Source organism: Lissotriton vulgaris, chromosome 2_1, assembly GCF_964263255.1.
Source record: "Lissotriton vulgaris chromosome 2_1, aLisVul1.2, whole genome shotgun sequence".
Lineage (NCBI taxonomy): Eukaryota > Metazoa > Chordata > Amphibia > Caudata > Salamandridae > Lissotriton > Lissotriton vulgaris.
In genome coordinates, this window is record NC_141687.1 from 456560495 (window position 1) to 456572809 (window position 12315).

The following is a 12315-nucleotide window of genomic DNA, read 5'->3' on the forward strand; positions in this document are numbered from 1 at the left end:
TTTGTTAGAGGGGTTGACATTGGTTCCAACTTTAATATACGTGACTTTTTTCCTATACATTACGCTGTCTACTAAATCTATCACCTTTGTTATTAATATGTGATATTTTGTGTTGAATTTTATTGGTACGATTACCAGAAATGAACACGTTTGTTTTGATCAGCAAGAGCTTCTGTACATAACAGACAGCAAATAGAGTTGACAAATAGGGGCAAACGGTTTTACTCACGATTTCAAACTTTCTGCCACGATCGAAACGTCAAAAAATGTACACGAGCAGATTCTAAGTAGGAAATTATTGCAAAAAAAAAACTATTACGCAGTAGAATATCTGTGTACTCTAGACTGGGCAGTTTTTTTTAATCAAAAGCCGCATTATCATAAACCAATGTGCCATTGGAACTATTTTATTTCTTCACTTCTAGTCACTATTCCCCACTATAAGATGGAAATATAATGCTATACATATCTATGGTTGTGACTTAATAATAGCCGTTGCAAATAATGTGGCTATATCGTTTTTGTTATAGTTCCCCTTTCTAGTTCTTGCATTTGCTATTTGGCGAGGCCTCATGCCTCTACATACACAAAGTCAACACGTACAAACACACACACACACACACACACATGCGTTCCTACATATGTGATTTTGTGCAGGGCTTGGCTACTGTGGTCAGTTGACTTTACTCATTGACTGAGAAGGATGTCCATGAGTCTTAGTATGCACCCACGTATGTTGCAGATGTGACTTAGTTAAACAAGTAGTGCCCATGCCCATGATCGGCCCATGCAAAACCCTCAAGTCCTCCTTCCTCCAACTCACCATTTCTGCCCTTCCTGTCCCTCTTATTCTTTTTTATTTGCATTTTCTTTTTTAAATCTGAGATAGGCTCAGTGAAGCAACGAAATTTGAGGTGGGCCCCCTGCAAGTTATGTTGAAGGGCCTCCTCTGGGGTCAAACAGGAGCTCTCTGGCCGGAGTACTGAGCTGACGGGGATCCTTGGAGCTTGAGGGGCCCCCACACTGCAGGGGCTGGGAGCATGTGTTACGCCACTAGATAGGCCTCCTGGCTCCAAAATTCAGCCTCTGCTGACCATGCTACCATACAACCACTTCCTTCACTGTCATGTTTTTTTAATTTGTTTCTATTAAGACATGGCTGGTAAATGAAAAGTGCTTCTGGGCTGCTCGCGATAGACGCCTACGGGTATTTGCCGCGCTTTATAAATAGCAATAAATAAATAAATAAATAAATAAATAAATTACGTGCTCCAGTGCATATTATATTTTCAGCTATCATTTTATCATAGCCGCCAGACATGCATGCTGTGTGAGCCAGAAACCACATTTATCTGCATTGCTAGTAGCATGCCTGTCTTTGAGAATTTGTGGACCCCACAAAACGTGCACAAAAGCAATGATTCATGGATGTGTCTTTTTTTGGAAAATGCTCATTGCCAGATGTCCCTTTCTTGGTCACAGCCTACCAGACAGCACAGCTGTTTGATTTGCTAAAGACATCTTGGGAACTTTCAGAAAGTTGACCCAGGAATGCATTCCACGTGTTGCCTAGCATTGTCTTTGTGGTTTGTAACTCACATTTTTTAGCTTTATATTTGCTGGCTTTATTTGCTTTAAGCTGTCCAGCTTGAGTTCATCCTTCTTTTTGCCTAAACCTTGCTTACTGTATTCTTCCACGTACTCACTTTCTGCAAACAGGCCTTTAAATCTTGTTCTTATCATATCACACTTGCTGTGCACTCAAAGACAGTGGTCAAATGTAAGGCTCTCCCTTCTAGGGAGCTTGGTGTTTATTTTTTTTCTCTGATTTTAAAGTGAGAGAATGTATGTGATAATCCTGCTGAATACCCATGTAAAAGGAGAGGGTGTAGTATGTTTATTTTTCTAGCACACAGCAAAAAATTTAACTGTGCTGATGTTTCACAACATTTCAGAATTAGAGCAAATTAAGCACTTTTTTTATAATTCTTAAGTGTGGTGGAAACAAATATTTGAAAGTGATCAAAACACATCTTAATACACTAAGTGATGGAATTTGCACACATTATCGTTTATGTGCGGCAAAACCGTATTTCGGTGCAAATGTAATTGTGATTTCAATTGAAAATGTGGTATGTGTAATGGGAGTGCACTACCACACCATGCATTCTCCACAGTATGCCACTCCACTCTATGCCCTTCTACTCTATGCCACGCCGCTCTACAACATGCTATTCCACTTCATGTCTCTCACTCTATGAATCTATGCGACACAACGCGCCACGTCACTCAACTCTATCCCATTCTAATTTACGCCACTCCCTCAAAGACACAACACGCCACTCCACTTTACTCCCTTCCACACCACCAACCCAACTCCACTGTACCCAACTCCAATCTATCCCACTCCAGTCAGATGTACTCCAATCTACCCCACGCCACTCCACTTCACTATAATCTACCCCAACCAACTTTATTCCAATCTACCCCACTCCACCCAATCTACCCCACTCCAGTCTTCCCCATTCCATTCTATCCCACATCAGCTTACTCACCCAACCCACCTTACCCCAATATACCCCACCCCACTACAGTTTACCTCATTTAAATCTATCCCACTTCAATCTACCCCACTCTAACCCCACTCCACTACAATCTCCCCAATCCACTCCACTGCAATTCAATCCATTCAACACCACTCCAATCTACCCCACTTCAATATACCCCACTTTAATCCAACCCACCCTAACCAAGTCTACCCCACTCTATCTCAATCTACCCGCTCTAGCCTAATCTACCCCATCCCACCCCAATCTACCCCACTTTGCGTCAATCTACCATACTCCAATCTATTTCAATCGAATCTATACCCCACTCAGTCTAACCCAATCAATCCCATCCCACCCCCTCCAATATAACCCACTCCGTCCCAATGTACAGCACTCCACTCAAATCTTTCCCACTCTGCTCCAATCTACCTCAGTCTACCCACTAGACTTCAATCCACTCCAATGTGACTCGATCCAGCCCTCTCCATTGTACCCCAATCCAACCCACCCTCTCCAATCTATCCAGCTTCACTCCAATCTACCCTATACCACTCTACTCCTCTCCTCTCCACTCCAATCAACCCCAGTCCAATTTAACCCACTCTATTCCAAGTTGCCCTACTTCAAACTCCATTGCAATCTATCCAGTACCTCTCCACTCTAATCTACCCCACTTCACTCCAATCTACCCTACTCCACCAAAATCTGCCACAATCTAACTTGATTCACTCCAATCTACCATACTCCAATCCACCTTATCTAACCTACCCTACTCCAGTCTATCCCACTTCACTCTACACCACTGCACTCCACTCTACCCACATCTACCCCACTCTACTTCACTCCAATCTACCACACTCCACTCAAATCTACCTCCTCCACTGCAATCTAACCTACCCCACCCCAATCTACACCACTACAATCTACCCCATCCCACTCTTTTCTACCCTAATATAATCTACTCCTTCCTAGTCTGTCCCACCCAATCTAACCCACTCCACTCAATCTAATCCAATCAATCCCACTCCAATCTACCCCACTCCAACCCGATCTACAGCATTCCACTCAAATCTACCTCACTGCTCCAATCTACTTCAGTCTAACCCACTCCACTCCAATGTACCCCAATCCAGCCCACTCTAATGTACGCCAATCCAACCCACTCCACTCCAATTTACCCCACTCCATTCCAATTTACTCCACTCCACTCTAAATTTCAGTGCAACCTATCCAACTCCTCTCCACTCTAATATACCCCACTCCACTCCAATCTACCACACTCCATCACATTCTACCCCACTTAACCATAATCTACCCCACTCCAAACTACCTTAATCTACCCCACTCCCACCTACCACAATCTACCCTACTCCACTCCAATCTACCACCCTTCAATCCAGCCTATCTACCACACTCTACTCCAATCTACCCCTCTTCACTCTACCACACTGCAGTCCACTTTACCCAAATCTACCCCACTCCATTTCACTCCAATCTACCCCACTCCAATCTACCACATACCACCCAAATCTACCGCACTCCAGTCCAATCCACACGGCCGGACTCCAATGTATCCCACTATAATCTACCACACTATAATCTACCTCTCCCTAATCTATTCCAGCCCAATCGACCCCATCTACTCCACTCCACCCCAATATACCCTACTTCACCCCACTCCACCCCCACTGCAATATACCTCACTCCACTCTACACCACTCCAATCTACACTACTCCAATCTACCATACTCCAACCTACCTAACTCCAATCATCCCTCTTCAATCTACCCCACTCCATTCCAATATACCCTACTCTAATCCATCCACCCTAGCCCACTCCACTCCATTTTAATGTACCCCACTCCACTCCACTCTTCCCCAATCAATCTCACTCCACTTCAATCTCGACTCCACTCCATTCTATCCAACCACACTATATCCAACTCCACTCCAATCTACCCGATCCCACTCTACACCACTCCACTCTACCTACTCTAATACACCAAATATAACACCCTCTACCTCCATCTACCACACTCCTTGCTATCCTACTCTACTTCACTCAATACTACCACATACCACTCAAATCGACCTCACTCCAATCTAATCTAATCCACTCAACCCTCGTCCACCCCACCCACTCCAATCTACCCTGCCCCACTCCACTTCAAACCCCACTATTCCAATCTACCCCATCAAATCCACCCACTCCAATCTACGACATCCTAATGCAATCTCCTCACTGAAATCTATCCCACCCCATTCTACCTCACATCACTCTATCCAACTCCACTCCAAACACACTCCACTCCAATCTACCCCACTCCACTTCAATCTAACCCAATCTACCCCACTCCACTCCACCTCAATCTACCCCATTCCAAACTACCCCGTTCTTATATATCTCACTACAATCTACCACACTCCACTCCAATAAACACCACTTCACTGCAGGTTATGCTACTATAATCAACACAATGTATTCCAATCCAATCTACCCCATTTCACCTTAATGTAACCTGCTCCACTCTACCCCACTGCACTACAATATACCCCTCTCCACTCCAATCTACCTGACTCCATTCAAATCTACTTCACTCCATTATTCCCTAATCTACCCCAATATCTCCCACTCCACTCCACCCCATCTACTCAATCCCAATCTACCCCACTCCCCCACTCCAATCTATCCAAATCTATTCCACTCCAATCTACCCCACTCTACCCCAATCTACCCCACTTCACCCCAGTCTACTCTACACCATCCCACCCTACCCCAGACCACTCCAAGCTACCCCACTCCCCTTTAATCTACCCAAATCTAACCCAGTCCAAACTACCCCATTCCATTCTACCCTACTATAATCTACCCAATCTACACCAACGCACTCCATTCTACCTCCACCTCACTCCATCCCAATTCACACCCTCCAATCCAATCCACTCCACACCAATCCAGCCCAATCCTATCTACCCCACTCCAATCCAATATGCTCCACTCCAATCTGCCCCAATCTAATCTGCTCCACTCCGATCCAAATCAATAAGTCCACTCAATTCCAAATCAATCTGCAACAGTCCAATCTGCCCCACTCTAATCCAAAACAATCTGCTCCACTCCAATCAAACGAATGTGCCTGACTCCAATACAAAACAATCTGCTCCAAAACAATCTGCCCCACTCCAGTCCAAATCAGTGTGCCCTACTTCAACCCAAAACAACCTGACCCACTCCAATCTAAAACAATCTGGCCCACTCCAATCCAAAACAATCTACCCCACTCCAATACAATACAATCTGACCCACTCCGATCAAAACAATCTGCCCCACTCGAATCCAATGCAAGCCACTCTAAGCAAATTTGCCCCACTCCAATCCAATGCATCCCACTCCAACCCAATGCGTCCCACTCCAATTCAAACATTCCCTCTACAATCCAATCCACTCCTCCAATCCAATCCAGCTCACCCCAATCCACCTAATCTCACTCCAATCCAATCCATCCCACTTCATGTATGTATGTAGGTGTACTTGTAGAGCGCAGTCCTGTCACCCAAAGGGCATCCTGGCGCTTCATCCCAAACCACCCACTACTTCCCAATCCACCCCACTCCAATCCAATAGACCCCATGCTAATCCAATCCACCCAATCCAATATACCCCACTCTAAACTACCTCACCCAAATTCAATCCCCCCACTCCAATCCTCCTCTCTGTAGACTAACCCACCCACTCCAATCTATTCCACCTCCATGCTAGTCCAATCCATCCCATTCAATTCAAGTCCAACCCACCCTACTCTAATGCAACCCACCCCACCACAATCTATCCCATTCCAATCCAACCCACCCCACTCCAATACAACCCACCCCACATCAAATCTATCCGCCCACTAAAATCCAATTCACCCCATTCCAATCCACTCCAATCCAATCGACTGCCACACAATTCACCCACCCACTCCAATTCATCCCACTCCATTCTATCCCACTCCAATCTAATACATCTTAATCCACCCCAGTCCAGTATACTCAACTCCAAACCACCTCAATCCACCCTACTCTAATCCAATCCACAGCACTACACAGCAATCCAATCCACCCCACCCTGCCCCCCCTTCTGCAATCCAATCCAACCCAACCCACTCCAGTCCCATCCACCCCAGTCGAATCCACTCCATTTCAGTCCAGCCCAATCAAATCTACTGCACTCAAATCCAGGCCACTCAAACCCAATCCAATCCAACCCAATCCAATCCACTCCAATACAAGCCACCCCACTTTATTCCACCACACCAACCTCAATCCACCCCATCCAAATCAAATCCACCCCACTCAATCTAATCTACCCCATTCAATCCAGTCCACCCAACTCCACCCAACCCAGCTAATCCACCCCACTCAATTTTTCAGAGTATGTTTGTAACACACATTTTTTAATCTGGAGCCATTGAATACTCTTAGCTAAATGTTGACAAATCCTATAGCTCTTGAAATGCCAAGACGTACTGGCTTTGCTAGTGCTTGTTGTTTTAGCACCGAATGGGAGATCATTGCTCTGTACACACCCTCCTGTCTCTACCTCTCCTGTGTCTTTCTTCCAACCTCCATGCATCTATTCCCCTTCCAACCAATCACTGGTTTATCTTTCATTACGTTTTTTAGTTTTAATTGTTTATGAGAACTTGGCAGCTGCACGCTGCTACCTGCTACCGGACTGCTTGCTTATGCTCTTTAGAGCGTCAACATCAGCATCCTTAAATTCTTGATTTACCTTTGGAAATGGTCATAGGCCATCCTTGAATGACACAATAACAATATAATACAGAAACAAAAACCAGCATGCTGGCCTTCCATCAGAATGTATGCACGTGCAGACACACTCTCCAGCAGCCATCTTATAATAATTTGTCTTGCAGTTTGTCAAACAACATTGCAAGATAGCCTTCTCTGCTTGTGTACCTGATGATGTATTAGTGAAAATCATGTAATTAATTTAGTTAAACCATACTAGAAATCATTGTAAGCTGATCAGCAATGCTATGTTTACACTTGCCTGCTTGGCCATTTTCACAAGTATGTTTTGACAAAAATTACTCTAAGATGGCCGTCTGTGTATTCATACGCAGGCATGGATGGTCATTTTGAAATACTTTCGGTCTGATGGTGTGCCAAAGCAAACATGAATTGCCACAGGGAATAGGTCCGTGCAAGCATGTTAAGGGCGAGATCTATTGTTTGTATCAATGCTTCTTTTCACTAGATTTGCCTACCTTCAGCACACTGTCTTCTTCTTGGAATGTGGTATGGGATGCCTTTACTCTTTAAAATGTTACTTGGATGTGTAAATTAAATTGTATGTAAAACTATACCACGTCACAGTAGAAGTATAAATGGAATAGTTTTAATAATCTAAATAATAGATACAAATATGCCAAAATGTCACAGTACTTGACTCATCATTTTTATTTTCTCAAAGCAATAATACATTATAAATGTTTCATTAATTTTAGAACACATTATGTGTGCAGTTGGCTAGCAAACAACTGAGATAACTTACAGCAGGTATCTGTCCTGGTTCTCCTTTTTGACCCTGTTAATCAAAAAGAAATGTATATTGTCAATATATTAGCTTACCAACACACCTAAAATGTCAAGTAAACTGTGTGCAAAGTATTGCCCTATATATATATATACTACTTAAAGACAAGGACAGATGGTAAATGTAAACTGTATTTTCACTGCAAGAGCATTTACAAAGCATTAGTACATTTCCTTGGGAATATCAAGAAAGGGGGGGGGGGTCAATTTCCCATCACCTTTACCAAGTGATTCGCACAGAATAGCAATGTTAACACAATGTGCTCCAAAGGCAGTTGTGACTATCTGTTTCATGTTATTCCAGGCAATTTGCATTTTTCACGCTTACATTGCCTGCTCATTTGAGCATTGCATTGTATGTATGGATGAACTAATGAGAGGTAATCCTACCCCTCACTGCCCAGCTTCCTTATGCATCCCTATCTACCATTTCCTTTCTTACTACAACTCTTTATGCAGCTTTGATGCAACCTTGATGTAAACTTTACCCTCTATCTTCCACCTTTTAATTTCACATTTCTTAGTTGTCCCATACACGGAGAAACCAACTTTATGTCACTTTACACTCCCAACACCTTATGGCATTCCAGACATTCATATCCCTAATTTTCACAGTAATTATTTCCAGTCTTAACTATTTTTCTTTTCTTCTCTAGGGACAATGCTCTGACTAGGCGGCTTCTATACTTCTAACTATCTTTGATTTTTCTAGTTGTCTGATTTTGGGAACTCTCCTCACAACACATTTCTCCTATTTCTCCTTTATACCTTGGCTTCCCATTCCGTTCAATTTTGACTGCTGTATTATCTGCATAGTTTTAAAAGTTTTCCTAATCTTTCTCCTGCATATCATCCCTCTCCCATGTAACTCTGTGTCCACTTTTCTCTCCATTTATAGTGGTCATTGTTTGTCCCCTAACTCTCTATCTTCACTTTCACTTCAAATCACTTTTATTTAAAAAGTTATCCAAATTCTGGAGACCCCATCCATTCTGATCTTGCCGTTGTGAACTGGGCTACCTCACCCTGTTTGGACGACCCAGTCCTTCACAGCTCGCTCTCCTTACACCATCACTTCAGAAATCCTTGGAGTGAGGGAGCCCCACTTTGTTTATGGTGACTCAGTTAAAGATCCGACTGAAGAGAGGCAAGTCATGCAACTCATACCTCCTCAATGCGGTACAAGCCACGTGACGTATTGAGAGACCAGAGCAGTCAACATCTCTCAAAGACAAGGCTTGACGCTTATCTAAGTCCAAGAAGGATTTCTAATTTCTCTCGCTCGCTTCCCCCTCTTTCCCCCTCACCCTCTTTCTCTACTCCCTGATTGTATCTAGTTCTATGTAGTTTTCAACTAAATTGGTGTTTAAAAATACCCTGCAGTTAATCAAATAAACAGTTCATCTGTTGATGGTTCCATCCTTACTAGTTCTCCTCCTTTACTAGTTCATGGCATTACTAATTTTATATTCGGTGATGTTTTTTACTCTGTAAACCATTTTTGAAAAAACACAGTTCTTTAAATTAAATTAGGTAAATTTAATGTCTGTAAAACAGCACAAGCGAATGTCAGAAAAACATTACTCTTAGCAGGAAAATAAACTGACTACTGACTAACTGGCTAATGACGTTTTTGCTTTGTCACTCCATGGAACATGAATAGTTGTTAAATTGCATATATCTACTTTTCGGTTTTAGTTTTCTCTATTTCATTTCACGTCATATTTTTATAGTTTTTTCATTGTGATCTCTTCTTTCTTTCCTGGTGGTGTAGTTTAGATAATTATAAAGTGCATTGATTTCCTCAGGGTAAGAGAAACGCTGAATGAAAACTATAAATAAAATGAAATAAAAATATTAAAATACATGGAAATTTGAAGCATATCGCTTACCTTGGGTCCTCTCCCTACAAAGGAAATAAAAAATAATGTTATTAATATAGAATTAATCGATTTTCTGGTTAGTTCTCTTTGCAATATGTTGTGGCGTGCCTTAGAAATCAGTTTAGGACTTCATAATGCTTTGTAGGTGTTCATTAGCATCAGCTCCGGAAATACAGGACCACACAACCTTCAATACTAACAACAGTGGCCAACTGCTCCTACCCCCAGATTCCATTACTGATGTCACTTTGCGGATTCTGGAATCTCCCCCATATAGACCTGGAACTGCCTAGGACAATATCTTAACCATAACACAATATCCTGTTATTATTTGCATGTTTGGGACATTTCCAATATTTTGTTGCTCACATTTGGTATGCATGTCAGTCAGTCTATGTATTAGTCCAATAGTTTTTTTAATGGTAGAGAACATATTATACATCAAAAGATGTGGATGATTCCAAAAGCAAGGAAAGACCTGGACTCCTCTGTGGACTCCTGCATTCAAAAGGGCACCAATTCAAATTGCTGGGCCCTGAGAATTGTGTGGTTGGTGCTGCAGAACAAGAAAAGCAACACTGACGCCACCAGCGCCGCCGCCAGTGATGCTGTGACCTGCACCAGTCCCTAAACCTTCCCTTTTCTACACATTAATCACCCCTAAGGTAGGCCCAAGGGTAGGGTGCATTGTAGGTAAAAGGTAGGACATGCCCTGACGTGTGTAGCATGTCGTGAATTACAGCCATTTTTGTTTTTCACTATTGCAAGGCTACCAGTTCCCCATAGGCCAGAATGGGCAGTTTGATTATAACATCTTATAATCCTAACTGACTCAGGGAACTAGGTAGAAATTCGAGCTTAGTATGCCTGAACTCAGAATGATAAAATACATCTTTTGGTGAAGTTGGTTTTAAAATTCTGTGTTTGAAAATACCACTTTTAGAAAGTAGGTATTTTCTTGCCTAACTATCCAAGCCTGCCTCTGCTATGTTGTGTATTCTTTGCCGTGTTTTTGAGTGACAGGGGTTGGGGGCTCCAGGAGAACGGGTGAGTCAGCACAGGGCTGAATAGACATATCTGCATGTAGAGTGGTGGGAGAAGTTGCACTTGGGCTTGAATACGGCTATACCTGCCTTCCACATTGCTGGCTCCACCTCCTGGTGTGTGTCTGATGACCCTGGCCCATACTGTCAAAGGAAAGAAGGAGTCCTGTAAAAAAAAGTGCTCCAGGACTGCACAGAACTGGTTTGGACTAGGTACAGACTCTCTCTGAGACAAAGGATTTTGGGGTATAAAAGAGGGGACTCAGACCCCAGAACTTTAGATCAATTCTGGGAATCAATATGAACCTTTGCCAACGAGAAGAACCAAGGAACCAAGGAAGCTGCAAGAAGGAGACTCCCCCTGTGCTGTGCTGTTGGGGTTGGCCTGCGGTGGTTACTTTATTTGCCAAGGAAAGGAGCAAAGGAACTTTGTGTGTACTTTTGCAATCTTGAAGAAGAATCTCCAAGGGCTTAAACTGAGCCTGTCTCCGGCCTGAAGTCTCAGGGTACAAGACTTCACCCCCAGCTGCCCTGAATTCCCTTGCTGTGGAATTCTGCCTGCAGAGAGGTGCCTACTGTTGTTTCGGGCCCTCCGAAGAGACTATGAGTCGCTGGGAGCTGGAAGCACAACGCCGCCGCAACAGTTGCCATGGCAACGCCAAAGAAGCGCTGCTGCTGCAGCTGATCGCCATCACATAATTGATGAAGTGTGTCGCATCACCGGAGAAGCGTGTCACCATCGCAGAGGTTGCTGTCGCATCACCGGAGAAGCGTGTCACAGGGCCTGTCGCTGTTCAGAAGTTACCGAGTTTGCCGCTTGCCAGTCAGGCATGCACCCATCACATCCAACGTTGTCGCATCACATCGAGATGCCATCTTGTCGCATCGCACCGGATCACAGTAAGAAACTGACACATCACCGCCTCTCCGGTAAGGAACCGACACATCACCTCCCCTGCGCTGCAGTAAGGAACCAACGCATCACCTCCCCCGAAGCAAGAAACCGACGCATCACCTTCCCTGCGACCCTTTTGTTGCATTGCGTGACGCATCAAAGGTACTTTGAGAGTAAAGTGTCGCATTTACCATAAAGATTGAACTGAACTATTTTCTACCATTTTAAAGCCTATTTTTGATTACAGTATTGTGGATTTTTGTTGTTTGGTCTTGTGTTAAGTCTAGCAAAGATTACTTATTTTTCTATACTTGTGTGGTGTCCATCTGTAGTGTTTTCACTGT

General features: G+C 43.4%; 1 protein-coding gene across 2 annotated transcripts in view; it reads right to left on the reverse strand.

Annotated features, from left to right (window-relative positions):
* COL5A2 (collagen type V alpha 2 chain) overlaps positions 1 to 12315 on the reverse strand; it is a 342059-nt gene that overhangs the window by 170410 nt on the left and 159334 nt on the right. Inside the window, exons 3-4 of one of the 2 annotated variants that reach the window (XM_086955351.1) lie at positions 10043 to 10056; positions 8110 to 8142 (exon numbers count right to left, since the gene is read on the reverse strand). In XM_086955351.1, coding sequence (XP_086811477.1) covers positions 8110 to 8142; positions 10043 to 10056 — 47 coding nt within the window. The remainder of the gene's footprint in view (positions 1 to 8109; positions 8143 to 10042; positions 10057 to 12315) is intronic. The other variant, XM_086955352.1, reaches the window with a different exon arrangement.